General features: G+C 34.7%; 1 protein-coding gene across 11 annotated transcripts in view; it reads right to left on the reverse strand.

Annotated features, from left to right (window-relative positions):
* ADGRL3 (adhesion G protein-coupled receptor L3) overlaps positions 1-20,780 on the reverse strand; it is a 949,445-nt gene that overhangs the window by 312,828 nt on the left and 615,837 nt on the right. For all 11 annotated transcript variants that reach the window (XM_086407653.1, XM_086407652.1, XM_086407651.1 and 8 more), the window contains one exon: positions 9,370-10,170. In XM_086407653.1, coding sequence (XP_086263779.1) covers positions 9,370-10,170 — 801 coding nt within the window. The remainder of the gene's footprint in view (positions 1-9,369; positions 10,171-20,780) is intronic.

The raw sequence follows: 20,780 nt of genomic DNA on the forward strand, positions 1-20,780 counted from the left end.
AATGTTTATTTCCCTCATTTCTTGCCTCACCACCTCCTTTCTTATATTCATTTTTTCCCCATTTTACTAATCTTGCTCATAGATAGTAACCATTAAAGTATTGCTAGCAAAACATCTAGATTAAAAAAATGGAATTAACATGCTAAGTAAATCTAATAAAGAGCCAGTCCCCAAATCTCTAAAGTCTTTTAAATTGCTCAGAATTTCTGCAAGTTTCTAAGTCTTCTAATCCTTCAATAATTAAATCTGTTTCTTCAAGCATTTATAAGAAGACACACGCACACACGCACACAGAAAAACCACACACCATTATATCACATTCTACTGTATATTTGTGTACATTAGAATTTTTTCATTGTAAATACGAAGTGTCTCAGCTTCATGATTTAGTTAAATAAACCTGGGCTTCTTTAAAGTTCACATCTATGTTCACAAACTGGGTTTCTCCAGACAGATGACTTAACATTTCTGAATCTTAGTTTTCACATCTGCACTTCACAGTATTTTTTTAAGTGTTAAGGCATGTATGTGAAACCTAGTGCAATGTGGAGGGATGGCAGGTGCTTCTTTTAGAAAACAGAAGTGTTCTGGAGTGATCTCTTCAATTCTCCAAATCTCTCTCCAGAAACACCTGTAGCTCCTCAGCCTACACCTTCTTCCTGACAAGACCTGCTGCTGCTGCTGCTGCTAAGTCGGTTCAGTCATGTCCACTCTGTGCGACCCCTGAGACGGCAGCCCACCAGGCTCCCCCTTCCCTGGGATTCTCCAGGCAAGAACATTGGAGTGGGTTGCCATTTCCTTCTCTAATGCATGAAAGTGAAAAGTGAAAATGAAGTCGCTCAGTCATGTCCGACTCTGAGTGACGCCATGGACTGCAGCCTACCAGGCTTTTCCGTCCATGGGATTTTCCAGGCAAGAGTACTGGAGGGGGGTGCCATTGCCTTCTCCGCCTGACAAGACCAGTGCACCTCAATTTTATGAGAGCAGATCTCAGCCAGGTGGGCAGAGTTCACATGAAAGCAGTAGACTGCTTGCTTTTATCCTTCAGGCAAATGAAACCAGAGATCAAGGTGAGGAAGGTCTGCTTGTCTGACAGCTGCCCCGTTGTCATATGCTAATACTGCTTGCCAAGCACTCAGGCAGAGCAGATGCAAAGGAAGGCCCTACCCCACTGCACAGACAGCAGACACGGGGCACTGTTCACTAGGTGCTTTGCAACACTAGCTGCTGTTTGCTTGTCCTTGTTCTAAATGAGTTTGATGTGGCCTTTCGGCTTTGCATTTGCTACTTCACTTTATCTGCTTTACTTATATTCTATGTACTATCTGTACACTGCCTTCCTGCTTTCCCCTTGCTCTGTAACTATGGCACCTGTATTCTTTTTAATTACCAAGGGAGGCAACACGACACAGTGGAAAGTCTGACAATTAATACTTTAACTGCAACTCTGGACTATGTATGTGACATTTGAGTTACTTACTGTCTCTGATCCTAAATTTCTTTAACTGGAAATGAAGCTAATGCTTTTTTGGCAAGATTTTTGTTAGGATTAAATTTTATAATCTATGTAAAAGGCCAGAAAGTAAAATACTCAAAAATTAATAGCTAATCAGTAACACTGTTTTCTGACACACCGTCCCCCTTTCTCCTTTTGTTTCTTCTTCTAAGTTTTCCCTATTCTATAAACTCTATGAGAGCAGGGTCAATGCCTGGCCTGTTCAACAACTGTAACCACAGAGCATACCTCAGCTACCTAAAGACATGTGTCTTGAAAAATGAAAGGAAAGAAAGAAGGGAGGAAGAAGGGAGAAAGAGGGGAAGAAACAACTATTAATCATTGGACTTCCGAATTAAGCCCAGTTTGGCTCCCTGCTTTGGCCTTCTATAGCAGGCTTGATTTTGTGCCTGAATTTCACTTTTCACCTCTATCTTAATATTTTTCAATTCCACTTTCAAGCTTCCTCTCCACAAACAGGTTAAGGGATTTATTTTTTTTTGTATCAAAATGAAGAATGAATTTTCAGAACTGCTCCCCACTATTATTGCTATTTCTCTCAGATTTATCTCAGTGGGCTTCTCTATAAAACATAAAAGTATATTTTTAATATGCAAATATGTATACTACGTAGCAAAATTTTCATAGATTTTGAAAAGTTTGTTTAAACAATTTTTAAAGTTTATCATTTTGTATTTTTATGGAACAAAGCATTTACAAATAAAGTGCCATTTTTTCTCAAAGAGATAATTCTAAGCCATGAAATCAACAAATACCTAATTTCACGTGCATTTGTATATTTTTGGTAGAATTTTATTTTTTAACAATTAGTTTTTAAAATCCAAATTCTAAGGCTAGAATACTTCAGTCACATGACAGTAGGCAATTTCAATTTGTGTCTTCTTTGGCGTAAGTGGATACATAGAGTTTGGCCAAGGATTTGTACTACTGAAGGGCATGAAGAAAATCAGGAATAATTATTATTAAACAAAAATACATAATCCATTTGTTTTCAGAGATATCTGACAACATGTCTCATTCCATAAAATTATATAGCATGGTAGATTATACCTGTAATTTAGGTATCTTAAATTTTTGGTCATTCATCATTATTATCTGAGAATGTAGCTTTGTGGTGTAAAAGTAGTTATTAAGGGGGAAATATTTTTTGCTTAAATTTGTATTTTTGCTTGGTAACCCTATTCTGATTGTTAAAAAAAAAAAAAAAACGGAAAAATAAAGCAAAAATCAGACTTTACTAATAAAGTCAGTTCTGACTTACCTATGGTAATACAGATGGAAGTAGAGTATTCTAAAGTGGAATCTCTTGATAATCAGAAATCCCATTTTAATCACTACTGCCATCCCTGACAAGATGTGCTAATAATCAACAGCCAAACTGTTTCAGTTCCACCTGTCTGCCCTCTGGTGGACGTGCTAATGAGCAGTGAAATGGTTACAGAAAAGACAGCTGGTGTGAGTGGGAAGCTTATTCACAAGTAAGTCATCTTGTATGACTGTGAGCTACATGTAGAAATAATTCTGATTACTGTTCTAATAATTATACATTTTTCAGCGATGTCACTATGTAGGAAAAAATTAATAAAAATTTTGAACATTTTTATCCCTTGTATCTGTCTCCTTTATTAAGAGGGTCACCTCTATGTGGGATGAAAGGCTAACACTGGGTTTGGTTGTAGAAACCCGACAGGACTGAGATTTTGATATTAAGAGCCTGAAAAGCAGAGGGTGTCATTCTGGAAAGGTTTAGCCTTAAAATGACAAAGAAGAAAAATATAAGAAATGTAAAAACAAACATAAGAGAATTCAGCTGACATTAAGTGGCAATAGAATAGCTTTTGCAAAATTTGTAAGTTTTGGCTGTGCTCCCTGACAACTCACCAGCAGCAATGCCCTTCCGTCAGCAGCTGTCACTAAAAGCAAAGAAGCAGGAGTGGAGAGAAAGAGAGGGGGCGCCTCTGCAGACAGCCAAACAGCTGATGCATAAAAATAAAGACCTGGATGAAATTAGCAACAAGTAGCTGACTATTTTTTCTTTCTGTGAAGTTCACTCAGCTACTGAGATTTACGTCAATTAAACTTTAGAGACAATGTGATATCTCGAGTGGAACCATGAGGCAATCATAACCTATATGCTGAGGGCAAGTTTGATTTAACATCCCACTACTTTCAGGCTCTATTTTGTGACTAGGATGCAACATATTTAAATAAACCGTTCAGGAAGCAGATTCGGCTACCTATTAAGCACGTGACAGCTTCAAAATGTTCAAGATTCTCTGCCCAGCATTCACATTACTCAGCTGTCAAAGTAAAGGGCTCAGATATATGATGTGAAAATTACATTTTAACGAGGTGTCATGTGTGTTTAAAGTTCTTATTCATCACTACATAGCCACAGCTTTTACTGGAGACACAAATGCACTTAATTAGCATATTATAAGGACAGAAGGTTCACCTTATCTGCATTATTAAAGTGTTATGTGTAGGCTTTTTGTTGGTTTAGATTCTACTATCTTCAGCATATACAAAATGATTACATTTACATAATATAAAATGGCTTTCAAAATTTGGATTGTGTTTGGGAAGTAGAAGAGCAGGCACTAGACAACAGCTACATGTCGTTGTCATCTGATGTTCATACTGACTGCCTGGTGTGTTTCACTAAATCTCAACCAATAGGGTTGTAGATCTGTTAGACATACTAATTTTAGGAATTTTGGCCTTTACCTTCTCTGTATATTCTTATTATCAACCTGTACATATTTCTTCTTTCTTCAGGATGAGATAGTGGAAAATATTTGTATATTTGACAAAGAACATTTAGATTGTTTAGTCAACAGTTTAGAGACAAAATGAGAGAGTAAAAGATAATACCTCACATCTCTTTTTTATTAATGAATTATGAACTCAGCACAAAATGATTTGAGAGAAAGAACTCCAAGAGTAAGAGTCATTCAACAGCAGTGAACTAACGACAAGTAAAGTAACTACTTGATTCCCTCACACCAGACATATGAAGATATCAAGTAGAATTTTAGAATCATGATGGCAACATGAGAATCACTCAAATAACATGTGAAATAGCTAAGTACTGTTTGGAAGTTTTAAAAGTATGTCTTACAAAAGATAGCCATTGAAGGAAATGATGAATGCATAATTTATCATATTTTATAAGAGAGGAAAAAGGCTCAGTTAAAAGTACATTTCAGGAAAATTGTAGATTTGCTAGTCCTCGGTTCAGAAAAAAAAAAAAACAAAAACAATTTCACATACTTACTTTTTAGCTCAGGTGATAATGCTTACAAATATTTAAGATTCTGGTGTCCAAAACTTAACCACCTATTCTGCAGACAAAATATATTTTCAAAGAAACACACTTATTCACTTGAATACACAGGTGTATTCAATGGATACACTTTTCATTTTCTCTAAGCTGAAAAGATTCATGCAGTTCATCAATGGAAAAATCTGAGATGTTCTGAAAACAGAATCCATTGAATAGTTGCTCATTTTCTTTGCCATTGTAAAACTATTGAGTAATTCTATAATTACTTCCAGAAGAAAATGCACTAGGTCCTGTAACGTGCTTAGGCACATCTTACCACACCAACCTTCCTTTATATTACCAAATATCACTACGATCTGAATGAAGATAAGAAGTAAGTGTGTGTGGTGGGTGGGGAATAACTGGGGTGACTTCCAGATAATAACTTCCAGATCACAGGAGTGCATGGCCAACAGTGAAGGGAAGCATATGTATAATCTTAATAAAATACATTATTGGACTATTACTCCAATTACCATAATATTCTGAATAATAAGATATAAAATATGTATGTATATATTATAATTCATTGATTTATTTCTTAAATTATTTAGCAAATCTTCATAGAGTACATGATTTCACCACTGAAAATCAGAAGCACTTTTTTTGGAGTGCAGATCTATGGTAATTATCCAATCATGAGATTTACAAATTAGATTGACATCTGGAGAGTGCCTGGCACATGGGGATACTGAGATCACTTCTATCAAATGAATGAATTTGGACACATTGTTTCAGTAAGCATACTTTCCACTTCTAGTGTCACAGAAGGGACCATGACTTTGAAGTTCATGCTGCATTGTAGTAGCTGGTGATTTTTAATAAAATTATATGAGCAGTAGTGCCTTAAGCCCCTCAATTAGATAACATGGATAATAAAGGTCCATGTAGGGTTGATATGTAGTTTTATGTTAATTTTGCTATATCTATACATATATCATCTCATTAAAATCTAACAATAATCTTCATGGACTTTAGCCTGCTAGACAACTCTGTCCATGGAATTCTCCAAGCCAGAATACTGGAATGGGTAGCCATTCCCTTCTTCAGGGGATCTTCCCAACTCAGGGATTGAACCCAGGTCTCCTGCACTGCTGGCAAATTCTTTATGACTGAACCACCAGGGAAACTCAATCTTTGGACACAGGTATTATTATTATTATTATTTTTACATTTTATAGTTGAGGTAACTAAGACCAAGAGGCCCACAATCCAAAAAGCACTAGAGGCAGAATTAAAACCCAAGTTCTTTGGCTCCCAGACTTATGTTCAGAAGCAGTATGCTACCTCTATGGATGTCTCACCTGGGGATTTTTATACATCAGGGGGAACATATTTGTCTCAACTTCCAATACCCAGAAATTTTAATTTACAGAGTAGTTTTTTTGACCCTAAATATTTACAGTAAGTTGGTTTCCATACACAGACACATAAAAATGTCCATAAAAACAAGTCAAAAGGAAATTTCTTTGAAAAATGTCAGTGTAATTTATACTAAAGAAAAACACTCAGTTGAAACTGTTTTTGTATAATAGGGTGAACAACTAACTTCCATTAATGCTAGTTGAAATTCTCATATTGATGCATAAAATGTACACATTCTTATTCTCTACTTTTTCTTTCTGCCTCTCCACTATAGTAACACACCAAAGTTCTAGCTTTTTAATTTGAGCATTCATACATGAAAATTGGTCATTTTCCTTGTGATTACATATACAAGTTTAATATAGCTGAAGTCTCACTTTTTGGAAAACAGAAGCAATTTCACTGTCATTTAAAAAGAATGAAAACTGAATTTCCTGAATTAAGATAGTGATTTGTTTCAAAAGCTGAGCTTTTTCATTTCTTAGTGTTTGCCACTTTAATAATATCCTTTTAACAAATATGATAACTATTATAAGTGGGCAAGATGGCTCATAATCTAATTCTATAAGCAAACAAACAAAAAGTATTAAGCGAGTGGTATAATTTTCCTGTGTCCATGATTACAATGAATTATTATGCATAGGGATACATGTATGGGGTAAAAATATAATTTTATTAATGTATGCCAGAAATATTTTTGGCAAGTCTCTAAATACATGGGGCTATAGTATCATCTTTAAGGATAATTTACAAAAAGTAAGTTAAGAATTTGCTTTAGTTCATTGAGTTAAAATCTGGAATACTAATTAATTTAAACTTATCATTAGTCTAAAAAATAATGCATGATTTTACCAATAAATAAAATTAAGGTATTTTACTGCCCTTATTTCACTAACACCAAATGATGATTATGTTACTATGTATCATTTCTTTTAAGGCAATTAGAAATTACTTTGGTTACAATTAAAAGTCAAAAAAGGCTAAGAACCACTCAACAGTAGAGTTTCCACTGGCAAAATACTCAAGAATATCACAGGTCTGAAAGAATTGTCTTCCCAGAATATTTCAGATGCTTAGCTTTTTAACTGAAAGGTGTGTTGGTTTAAGAAACCTTACCTGTACAGAGGTTAGCTAGGTCTAGGAGATTTTTCAGGACTAATAATGAGAAGTTGCTTTTGCTACTATTGCCTATTAGGGTTTTTCTTCTACAAAAAGCAGTTCAACATAATATCAACATGCTGCCCATGGAAAGAACAGCTCTCAGTCTTGTAGAAGCTTCTCAGGCATTAGAGAAAATGCCACCCAATTTGACATTCTATCATAGTGAGAAATAGAAAGGCATCCATTCATGCTTTCATCCATTCATTCACTCAGCAAAGAATTATTGAGTATTATCTTTATGCTATATAGTACACTAGGATCTAAGAAGGCAGAAATAATGGTCAGATGAAAAATAATAAAAGGATAAGTAAAGCAAGATTACTAGCTATATGGCACTTAGACTCTAATTGTATGATGATAAGTATATAATGAAGTAAGTTAATAAAGCAAAATGACATGCTAGTAAAAGCATGGTAAAAACAATGCAGAAAATAAGAAATAATAACTTGTAAGAATTTAAAAAAAATGAACTTTGAATTGCTATGTCACTATGAAAATTCAGACACTTATATCTTACTTTTCCATTATATTTTATCAGGAAGAACAATATTATCACTGTTTCCGTTAATTCAGGGAAATGGAATGGGAAAAAATGAGAACAGTGAGAGACTTTATTTTTGGGGGCTTCAAAATCACTGGAGATGGTGACTACAGCCATGAAATTAAATTAAAAGAAGCTTGCTCTTTGGAAGAAAAGCTATGACCGACATAGACAGCATATTAAAAAGCAGAGACATTACTTTGCCAACAAATGTCCATCTAGTCAAAGCTACGGTTTTTCCAGTAGTCATGTATGGATGTGAGAGTTGGACTATAAAGAAAGCTGAGCACTGAAGAATTGATGTTTTTGAACTGTGGTGTTGGAGAAGACTCTTGAGTCCCTTAGACTGCAAGGAGATCAAACCAGTCTGTCCTAAAGGAAATCAGTCCTGAATTGTCATTGAAAGGACTGATGTTGAAGCTGAAACTCCAGTACTTTGGGCAGCTGATGTGAAGAACTGACTCTCAGTAGAAGGCCCTGATGCTGGGAAAGACTGAAGGCAGGAGGAGAAGGGGATGACAGAAGATGAGATGGTTGGATGCCATTACCAACTCAACAGACATGAGTTTGAGCAAGCTCTGAGAGTTGGTGATGGTCAGGGAAGCCTGGTACGCTGCAGTCCATTGGGTTGCAAAGAGTCAGATACGACTAAGAGACTGAACTAAACTGAACAGTAAAATTGCTAGCTAAAATAATTTAACTTCTAAACTAAGATAAATCTGCTCAGTTATGCAACTAAAAATGTAAAAGATGGATCAATTGATGACTGTCTTCAAACAATACTAAAAGTAAACAGTATTTCCTGGAGAAGAAAAGATACTTTTAAAGAAAGGGAGTTGAAATGTCTTTTTTTCTTTTTTAAGCAGAGTTTTGTACTGTTTTTTCTTTTACAATTGAGATCTATTCTTTTATCTGTATCAGTTATGAACATTTTTCTGTATATATCAATTAGGTACACTTATACATATGAATAAACTGACAATATTCCCAGTAGGGGTGGTCATATATGATGTGCTCAGTGAGTTGAATATATTGGTATAGGGCTCCTGAAGAATTATATCAAGCCAACCCTTTGGCATTTTCAAGTAGAGGGCACTTTGTAGGGCATGTCACAATTAATTAGGTGGGATAGCATTCTATTTTTGCAAAGGTTTTCTATAGTTCACTACACATACAGGCACACAAACTAACTAGCTGATAATGAAAATGCCCTTCAAAGAAGGGATGAAAGTTGGAGACTAGCTGCATAGAGGAGTAAGAGTTGGATTCTCATGCCTATAAATTTTTTTTTTAACAGTGATTAACAGCAACATTTTTTAGCTAATAAGAAAATGAATAACTTTCAAAACACAGGCCAGAAGAAAAACCAGGAGAAAGAAGTCTAATAAAAATATACAATAAACTTACTAAGTTCAAGCTGTAAATAGTTCCCTTTAAAGTACCATCAAAAGTCAAACTTACCTGATCTACTATCCAGAGGTCCAAAATCCAAAGAATATTTCACGACGTGATAGTTATTCCACACATAAAGAAGGTTGTCCCGGGGGTTGTAATCCACAGCTGCTATGTACTGGTATGAATTAGGAAAGGGCACATCCACCAAACTGTCCTTACTTTGGTCAGTGTTGTAAATGTAGTCAATCTTATTTCCCGTGGCCTCATTGTCGTCATCCTCATAGACAGATTTGACCACATACAGAATTCCACATATCATGAATGCATTGGAAGCTGATCTTTTATCATATGCAGTATCCCATGTCCCTTCAATCCGTAGGGTGTAAGGGTTCAATTGACTAATGACAATTTTACCATTGTTTTGTTCTGTTGCATAGATGACCCATAGCCCATTCTCGTCCACTGCCAAGTCTATGTCAGATTTGCCTCCCCAGCGGTAAGGGGAGGTATCATGGTAATTGGCATTTGCTATGATAGCTTCTCCACTCTTTATCCTAGTCCGCAAATCAAACTTTACTATGTTTCTGGTGCGCTCTTTATTGAAGAACAAAGCTCCATCATACACTACAAATCCTGTGCCATCCACCCTGTGAGGGAGCTTGTAGGTTGTAGTTGGCCTTCCAGCAATGAAGTCATCCTTGGATGAGTACTCAGTCAGGGTATCAGTTCTGTATGGGGTCCAGGGCATATAATAAATCTTGTCAGAAGCCTGAAGAGGGTCTTTGCACCATGCCCCAGATTGGTGGTCAGATTCAAACAAATGTTCACTCTGGTATACTCCTTTTAGTAGTCCAGGACAAAGAAAAACTGTCAATTGGGAAAGAGTCAAAATAATAATTATATTAATTTAAATATTTTGTCATATATTCTTACTTTTCACCAAGTGGAATTCAACTCTAATAAGAAATACCCACCACCACTTAATTATTTTGCTGCATTCTTCTGAGAACATAAAGTATTTTTCCACATTAATTTTGACATTTCTTTAGAATCATTCTGATTTGATTTGCTGATGAAATTTGGCCTTTTCATGAGTGGCTGTGCTTTCTTTTGCATTTTACCTTTGCAAGAGTGTTGCAATAATTTTGGATATGCTATCTATATAGATGTGACTTATGTCTGTGTATTCTATGGACATATACCAAATACAAACATTTACACGTGATAGTTTCATATATCTTATTTGAAACTTTTTAAAAAATATTGTTTTCACTCTGATGCTAGTAACTACTCTATACTTGTCATTAAGAAGCAAATGAAAATACAAAAGTAATTAAAAACATAATAAGGGAAAAGAAAAACCTTGTAATACAGGCCACTGAATCTTATAGCAAAAAAGCCCTTAAAGCTGCTACAGCACACACAGAGCATGCAACTCACACAATTAAAAATGAGTGATGGATGGATACTGGAAGGAAAAAGAGAAAGGAAGAAAAAGAAAGGAAAGAAGAAATAAGGGAAGAAGAAAAGGTGAAAAGTTACAGAGAAGAACCCAAGATCTAGATTTTAATCAGTTAAAAATGTCCTGTTAAATACAGTAGAATTGGAACTTAAAAACATGTACCTTTTACTGTTACATGAGAAGAACATTAAAAAAACAAGATTACTTGCTACAATATTTTGCTGCTCATACTTCAGACTGAAAATGGGCAGGACTTGTCTGATTAATTTTATTTTTCAGTAGCACATCATGTGAGTGGTGGTAAGGAAAGCTTGACTGATTCATCTGTAACAAAGGGGCTAAAAAGCAATGTTTCCCAAAAGGAGGTCCTTGAAATACCTATTTATATGGTTTAGATATATAATACACAGAAAAAAACCCAACACAAAAACAGGGATTCCTAGCCACACATGCTTAAGAAATATCTAATTAAAATAATATCAAGATTCTAAGTGCTGAGGTACATTAGTGACTCCGCAAGGCAGAAGAAGGGAGTGTGAGCAAATTTACACAAATTAATTTGATCACAGAACCCTTTCTACAGAGCCTGATGGGATGTAATTTTCTTCTGAACCTGCTATGGGAAACACTGCTCCAATATTTTTGCAGAGCAAACACACTGAAAAATAATCATGCGGTTCACTGTTATGTTTGAAATGATTAGAAGTATATTGGGAAGAGAAATTAAGAAATCACAAGAAATTTGGAGGTTGATTCGTATTTTAATGATTAAAGTATTATTCTCTTGATATTAGTGATTAGCTCTTTAACAGCAATTATAAACCTACATCTAAGAGAAAATCTAAGATGAAACTCAACTAGGGTTTGCAGGTTATTAAAAACAAAAGTACATTGTTAAAATGTCCAAAGTTTCAATTTTGGGAAAATGAGACATTTAGGGGAAAATTTAACTGTCAAAATCTTCCATAGCAAGGATAGAGGATCATCATCAAATTATAATTAATAATAAAATTCATTATTGGAAGAATTTTTCAGGACTCTAATATGATGCCTGGGCTTCCCAGGTGGTGCTGCTGGTAAAGAACCCGCCAACCAATGTGAGAGACATAAGAGATGAAGGTTCCATCCCTGGGTCAGGAAGATCCCCTGGAGGAGGAAATGGCAACTCATTACATCTTCTTGCCTGGAGAATTACATGGACAGAGGAGCCTGGTGGGCTACAGGCCATAGGGTCATAAAGAATTGGACACGACTGAAGTGACTTAGCACACACGCAATATGATGTTTATAATTATAAAGGATGGGTAGGTATTCTTGTCAAAATTGTATATAAACTTTATGTTAGTTAATAATCAGCCCTTGCTTACAAAAGCAATTTATTTTAATGTATTTCAGAAAACCATCTCCCCTTTTCCCTTAATAGTTAAAAATCAAAAGAACAGGGAATCACTCCAGAGCTATGGAAAATTATCTAGTCTAGAAATAAAAACAAATCTGAAGCAGTCATTATGCATCAGCATCTACTGGATTTCTAACTACTCATTTAAAAATAAAGAGGAATAAAATGCATGGTTTAAAACTTTACACTATTAAACTGTTTTAGGATAAAAATAATCAAACCAGCACTGGTCAGTACAACAGATTAACGTGAAGTTGAGCAGCAGAAGTAGTAAATAAATTTTCAGAAAATAGATAAAAATTAATAACAATTATTTTAACTAGATGTTAAACTGTTAAATAACTTAGCCTATAAATAGTATATAATTTATGAAAGGTATTTAATTACCTTTTTGTTCCACTTCTATTGGAGAGAGAGAAGTAAAGAGAGAAAGGAGAAAAGAGAATAGATTAATGGTACGATATTGGCCAAGCACTTTTTATTCACCTCTTGCAAACTGAAAGTAAATAATTTATTGCACTCAAACTCGATTTATTGAACATCATGTCTTTCTTAAAAGAACCCATTCCTCTATAAAATTATTTTTTAAGAAACAACCACATTATAAGCTTAAAAATACAGTATAAGTTTCAAAAAAAAATAAGGCAAAAGTTAAGCTAAGATTGAATTAACATATCATTCCAAACTATAGACACAGGAAATACAATATTCATAATAATAACACAAGGATTTTCTATTTGAAAGATAGGTTGGTAATTATATATAGAAAGCTTTCAGATAGTTTTGATAGTCTCATTTATTAATTATTGTTTATACCACTACTTAACAAAATGGTCTTGCTTTTTACCCATCTCAAGAATTGATCTCTTTGGAAGAAACTACTCTGTAACTCATCTCTTAGGGCCTAATATTTTCTGTAGTTAATGAGAAATGTACCTTGCGAGGTGACACATTAACAGGAAATGCTCTCATCCTGAATAAATATATTTAGAATCCTTACTGAAGAAGCTTTTCTTCCTCCCACTCATCAGTATTTTATGTTACTGTGGAAAAATACTATCTTCAGGAAAAAATATATCCAAAGGTTGACACAAATAATGAGCCACCTGCTCTGGGCTTTTCTGAAATTCTAAAGCAAGTCTTTCAACAAACTCTTTTAAGAATAAATTGAGATTCTCCAACACTTTATGGTTATGTATCTTTCAAATTAGATTCCATTATGATTTTAAGGTATCAATTATTACAAGTAGAGGAAAAATTTGAGAAACTGTAACATATTCAGGGAACTCATCAAGCGACATCTTCTTTTTCTAATTAATATTGGTCTCTATAGGGAGAACTTGCCACACAACAAGGAAACAAACAAACAAAAAAAAAGGATCAGTGGGGAAGAAAGAGGGAAAGACTCAAAAGAAAATGGGCTCATGATACAAACATTAAAAAGAAAAATAATAGGTTCCAAGTGATATAAATCTAAGATAATTTCAGTGGAAGGGATAAACTGAGCTACATGTACAATAAATAAAACTCTAGGAACATTTTAAAACAAGGGAGAAATACTCTTTTGGATATTTACTTTCAGGTAAGATTTTGTGCTTTGACCTAAGCTCATGTCTTCAATTACCAGCAAAATCACACTCATTTCTCTCCTTGACTTTTTTGAAAGCTCAAAATCACATGCGTTAGAAGACAAAAATGGTATATAGGAAAACTTATGTTTAGAAAGTTGTAAATGGGGTTATCCTTTTTAAGATATGTCATTCATTTACAAATCTTATTTTTAACAGGATTTTTAGGACTTTTTAAAAAACTATGATACTCTTATATTATTATAATTTATCATCATCATTAATTAAACATATATCAAGTAAATGTAGTATTTACTGGACTGTATACTTCAATATAGTTCACTTAAATACTTTACCTAAGAGATGAACTTCATGACTAGATTACTAACAAACCTGAGCTCACTCTGACAAGTAGAAGAAACGGAAGTAAGCACTTTAAAAATTAATCAATAGTCTCAAAAAGTTTGTACTGGAGGCTCATTTCACATGAAAGTGGAGGCTGAGAGTGGGGTCTTACGCTGAAGTTGACATTTGTCAAGGACTAGCCTACCAAGGGATTCCTAGAACTAATTTCGTTCTTTGAAATAGCTCTAAATATATGTGCTTTGGATTATATATGAAGCTGGTTATATTATACAACATAAAACGTACAATCACACAACTTTAGTCTTATTCCATATAAAATTCATCTCATTTTTGTGTGCAATTACTTTAACTTCTTGGTGACTAGTATTTCTCTCTCCAACAAATGCTTAATGAGCAAGATGGATATGTGCAAAAAGTATTAATAAGGTATATTTATTATAATTTATAACTACTATCTTATAATTTAATGGAGATTTTTATTTTTCAAATAAATTTTACCTTTATTTTCTCAACTGTCATTAGGCAAAGTTTAACTTTTAATTCTCTGGTCCTGGTCTAATTTGAAGAAACTGTCATAAACTGTAGCCCAAGTAAAGTGCACCTCTGGCACTGCTTTTGACTTTAAATTAAGATTTATTAGGCAATTCTATTTCAGAGAAAATTATGGTGTTGCCTATGTCATGACTGGCTGTAGCTCATTCATCATTTATTTGCCATTTCTAAGACTAAAGTAAAACAATCCTATAATTTAAGTTGAGTTAAAGTACATACAAATCATATTCCCATAACAAAAACTAGTATGGCAAACATAATTTGTCACTGAAAAGCTAAGTAACATTTAGGGTTCTCCAGTCATTGTTCATCATCTAATTCTAGATGCTTCCCTCACCTGAAGAAGTAAATGCAAACAAACTGCCTGCGTATAAAAACCATGCTTACCCCTGTATCCTTCACAAGCTCACAATGCCTGGCACGTAATGCATACTCAATGAACATCCACTGAATTAATACACAATCCACATAGAGATAATTAATTCTGTTTTGTAGATATTTAAGGTATGTGATAAGAAAAAAACGGCAAAGAAGAATCTGGATTTGCTATATAGAATCATACATGGGATGATGTCTTTGAATATTTTAAAGGATGGGGAGGAAAGTAAATTAATAAGCAATTTGTATCTTCAACTCATTAAATGTAAAACCAAAGGGAAAAAAAGGAAAGAAAAAAAAAGCATGGTCTTGAGGTTATAATGGCAAGAGAAATTTGTCACTATAAAGCAGTCTATGACAATCTAGAAACACAAGTGGAAAATACTCCCTTTTCTTCTTTCTGTTATGAGATCATGAATAAATGAATTGTATGATGACAACCCTGCTAGGTCTTCTTCAGGATCTCTTGTCTGTTACTCTGATCCAATATCCCGAATTCTGACATTTTAGCTGTTGCTGTTCATTTCCAAACCTCCTTGGAAGTAGTTTCTCTACTTTTCTGTCTTCAATTTTAATACCCAAACTACTTTTTTCATTCATGCAACCTCCATAAATATGTTTATATGTTGCCTTAAAGTGATTTTCTTGTTGTCCTTTGTCAAACTTAATGTCACAAGCTACATCCTGTGGTTAGCTACAGGGCAAATTCAAATTAAGGGTAACTGCATTCTGAATAAAAGGAAGAAACAGTTAAAAAAAAAAAAGACTAGCAAATTTCCACTTCATTCCACAACAATTCATAAAATATAATACAGTCATGTTATTGTTTAGAAGAAATAAGATGTTATTAGTTCTATATTAGTTCTGTCCATATCTGTACCATATGCAATATTGGGATTGCATTCTTTAATTAGAAAATGTATGGATGAGAGAGCATATGCATGGTCAACCTTTTTCAAATAGTATTACAAATTACAGAGAAATAAAATTGTTGCTTACCAAAAATTGGTAGAACTAAATTGCCATAACTGAGAACTATGAAATTGTATCTAATGCTAATGTAGCTTAAAATTTCTTTCCTTTTAAACTGCAAGTCATACAACCCATTTTCTATCTAAAATTTAAATATTCTAAATGAGCAGAATTTTATGTAATTAATGCATCTAATCTAATATATAGAAATGACATTTATGAAGAGAATAAGAGAGTTGTAAAATATTAAATAATTATAAAAATATTTTTATTATTGAAATGTAGTATTTTGAACCAAACTATTTTCTTTGTTACATTTGGCTTAGATTATTAAAATGCATTTGGGTACACTTTTCACAGGACAGCAAACACAAGTCAGCAAAAACAAGACCGGGAACAGACTGTGGCTCAGATCATGATCTCCTTATTGCCAAATTCAGACTTAAATTGAAGAAAGTGGGGAAAACCACTAGAGCATTCAAGTATGACCTAAATCATATCACTTATGATTATACAGTGGAAGTGACAAATAGATATAAGGGACTAGATCTGATAGATAGAGTGCCTGATGAACTATGGACAGAGCTTCATGACATTGTACAGGAAACAGGGATCAAGACCATTCCCAAGAGAAATAAATGCAAAAAAGGAAAATGGCTATTTGAGGAGGCCTTACAAATAGTTGTGAAAATAAAAGATGTGAAAAGCAAAGGAGAAAACGAAAGATATACCCATTTGAATGCAGAGTTCCAAAGAATAGCAAGGTGAAATAAGAAAGCCTTCCTCAGTGATCAGTGCAAAGAAATAAAGGAAAACAGTAGAATGGGAAAGACTAAGAGATGTCTCCAAGAAAATTAGAGAAACCAAGGGAACATTGTGTGCAAAGATGGGCTCAATAAAGGACAGAAATGGTATGGACCTAATAGAAGCAGAAGATATTAAGAAGAGGAGGCAAGAATACACAGAAGAACTATACAAAAGAGATCTTCATGAACCAGATAAACACGATGGTGTGATCACTCACCTAGTCAGACATCCTGGAAAGTGAAGTCAAGCGGGCCTTAGGAAATATCACTACGAACAAAGCTAGTGGAGGTGATGGAATTCCAGCTGAGCTATATCAAATCTTAAAGGATGATCCTGTGAAAGTGCTGCATCAATATACCAGCAAATTTGGAAAACTCAGCAGTGGCCACAGGACTGGAAAAGGTCAGTTTTCATTCCAATCCCAAAGAAAGGCAATGCCAAAGAATGCTCAAACTACAGCACAATTGCACTCATTTCACACATTAGTAAAGTAATGCTCAAAATTCTCCAAGCCAGGCTTCACTAATATGTGAACCGTGAACTTCCAGATGTTCAAGCTGGTTTTAGAAAAGACAGAGGAACCAGAGATCAAATTGCCAACATTTGCTGGATCATCAAAAAAGCAAGAGAGTTCCAGAAAACCTTCTATTTCTGCTTTATTGACTATGACAAAGCCTTTGACTGTGTGTATCACAATAAACTCTGGAACATTCTGAAAGAGATGGGAATACCAGACCACCTGACCTGCCTCTTGAGAAACCTGTATGCACGTCAGGAAGCAACAGTTAGAACTGGACATGGGACAACAGACTGGTTCCAAATAGGAAAAGGAGTATGTCAAGGCTGTATATTGTCACCCTGCTTATTTAACTTATATGCAGAGTACATTATGAGACATGCTGGGCTGGAGGAATCACAAGCTGGAATCAAGACTGCAGGGAGAAATATCAATAACCTCAGATATGCAGATGACACAACCCTTATGGCAGAAAGTGAAGAAGAACTAGAAGCCTCTTGATGAAAGTGAAAGAGGAGAGTGAAAAAGTTGGCTTAACGCTCAACATTCAGAAAACGAAGATCATGGCATCCGGTCCCATAACTTCATGGCAAACAGATGGGGAAACAGTGGGCTGACTTTATTATTTGGGGCTCCAAAATCACTGCAGATTAAAGACATAAAATTAAGAGACACTTACTCCTTGGAAACATAGTTATGACCAACCTAGACAGCATATTAAAAAGCAGAGACATTACTTTGTCAACAAAGGTCTGTCTAGTCAAGGCAATGGTTTTTCTAGTAGTCATGTATGGATGTGAGAGTTGGACTATAAAGAAAGATGAGCAAAGAAGAACTGATGCTTTTGAACTGTGGTGTTGGAGAAGACTCTTGAGAGTCCCTAAGACTGCAAGGAGATCCAACCAGTCCATCCTAAAGGAAATCAGTTCTGGGTGTTCATTAGAAGCACTGATGTTGAAGCTGAAACTCCAATACTTTGGCCACTGGATGCTTAGAGCAGACTCATTTGAAAAGACCCTGAAGTTGGGAAGGATTAAACACAGGAGGAGAAGGAGATGACAGAGGATGAGATGGTTAAATGGCATCTCTGACTCAATGGACATGAGTTTGGGTAAACTCCGGGAGTTGATGATGTACAGGGAGGCCTGGCATACTGCAGTTCATGGGGTCACAAATAGTTCTACATGACTGAGCTACTGAACTGAACTGAACTTCTCAGGATAGCTGAGTAGTTAAGCTAAAAGCACACAAAAGCAATAAACAAATTAGTCTTCTAAAAAAAATTTGCTAGTGCATTATTTACAAAGAAAATCTCCTATAAGCGGATAACCAAAAGCTCATAATAATATTTTATATTAGTACAGTACTTTCTAAGCAGTCGATCCTAAAGGAAATCAATCCTGAATATTCATTGGAAAAACTGATACTGAAGCTGAAACTCCAATACTTTGGCCATATGATGTGAAGAACTAATTTATTGGAAAAGACCTTAATGCTGGGAAAGTTTGAAGGCAGGAGGAGAAGGGGAACACAGAGGATGAGATGGTTGGATGGCATCACCAACTCAACAGACATGAGTTTGTGTAAGCTCCAGGAATTGGTGATGGAGAGGGAAGCCTGGCATGCTGCAGTCCATGGGGTCACAAACAATCTGATATGATTGAGTGACTGAACTGAAGTTAACAAAATATTTTGATGTGACATGGTCCTAGTTACTACCATATCAAACATAAAAGTCAACCAAAACTTAAAAGGTTTAAAAACTTAACCAAGATCAACACTGGTAGGTTTCAGACTCCTAGCACTTGTCTAATATCATATACTGGTTCTCACAACATTTAAACTTAATGAAACACTATTGCGTTTTTGCTCTCCATTTCCTTTCTGTCACCAAATCCAAGAGGGGTGTAGAGGAGATAAATAACACAAATGGAATCTCCCTAAGGGCAGGCACTGTGTCTGCTATAAGCTCAACATTCATTAAGCATGTTAATCAAACCAGTCAATCCTAAAGGAAATCAACCCTGAATATTCATTGTAAGGACTGATGCTAAAGCTGAAGCCTTAATACTTTGGCCACTTCATGTGAAGTGCTGACTCTTTGGAAAAGAATCTGATCCTAGGAAAGATTGAAGGCAAGAAGAGAAGGGGATGAGATGGTTGGATGGCACTGCCAACTCAATGGACATGAGTTTGACCAAACTCCAGGAAATAATGAAGGACAGGCAGCTCTGGCGTGCTGCAGCACATGATGTTGCAAAGAATTGGACATAATTGAGTGACTGAACAACAATTAAGCATGTCCCATATTTCAGTATTGCATATATACTAATTTAATCATCTCACAACATACTTATGAGGTAGATATTTCATTATCTTAATTTTTCAAATGACAAAACAGGTACAAAGATATATGGCTCTTTTATTAAGTAGTAGTAGAATTGAAATTCAAAACCAAGTTCTGGTCTTATTCATCACTGCATCTTCAATACCCAGCACACAGAAATAGCTCAATTAATATTTCTCACACCACCACGCAATGATAAATTGTACTGTGGTATTTTCAAAGAAAGGAACTGAATGTCATACTTTCCAGTGCTAGCAGGCTTCAGAATGGTGATGTAATGCATCTCTCCGGAGAAGATAAAATAACAGAAAAAAAAAATGGCATCCTCATTTCTTGGCCAAGGAAACAAGATATTTCTTATCACCAGAAACAAACCAGTGCTAAGTAACTCATGTCCTATTAATTATTATTCTGAAGCAGAGAAAATTCTCTCCTCATGCATTTTACATCCACCAAGAAAATACAAAAGCACTTCAGTAAACAGAAATAAAAAGATCTGTGATGTTCATTAATTTTTGGTATACTGTGTATCAAAAATTTTGAAAGACATCTGTCTCTTTCCATAAATAAAGTGCTAATACTTTTTTTTTTAATGAAAGACAAGGGTAATCTCTGCAGCTCAGCATCTAAATTATGTTTTTAAATGATACCCATGTACCAGTGAATAAAATTGCTGCTCAATCAGCTTGTATTACAATGCCTTTATATAATGTGTTTCCTAAACTATCACCTCCTAATGAATTTCATCCTGGAGTGTGTAGATTGAAAATATCAATAATTCATAAAATCCTTTCACTAGCCACATTATAATTTAAGCACTTAAATACAATATCTGTAGATGCCACAGAAACTGAGACTGTCTCTTATTTTGTATTAACTCTCTATTCCATTGATGGACTTGTAAAATCCTTCAACTGTTAATTTAGACCCTTTCAATAAAATGGTGCTACTGGTTGACTCTTTTGTGACTCTATTAGTAATAGTTTCTAGTAAAAGATAATAATTTTCAAAGTTATTATTGGTAACAGCAAAGTCAACATCACATTTGGTTCATCAAGGATGTACCCTTATCATAATAATTTGTCACACTATGTAACAACCATGTGGCA

This window comes from Bos grunniens, chromosome 6 (assembly GCF_055505025.1).
Source record: "Bos grunniens cultivar Pamir isolate PY7600 chromosome 6, Bosgru_T2T1.0, whole genome shotgun sequence".
Taxonomy (NCBI): domain Eukaryota; kingdom Metazoa; phylum Chordata; class Mammalia; order Artiodactyla; family Bovidae; genus Bos; species Bos grunniens.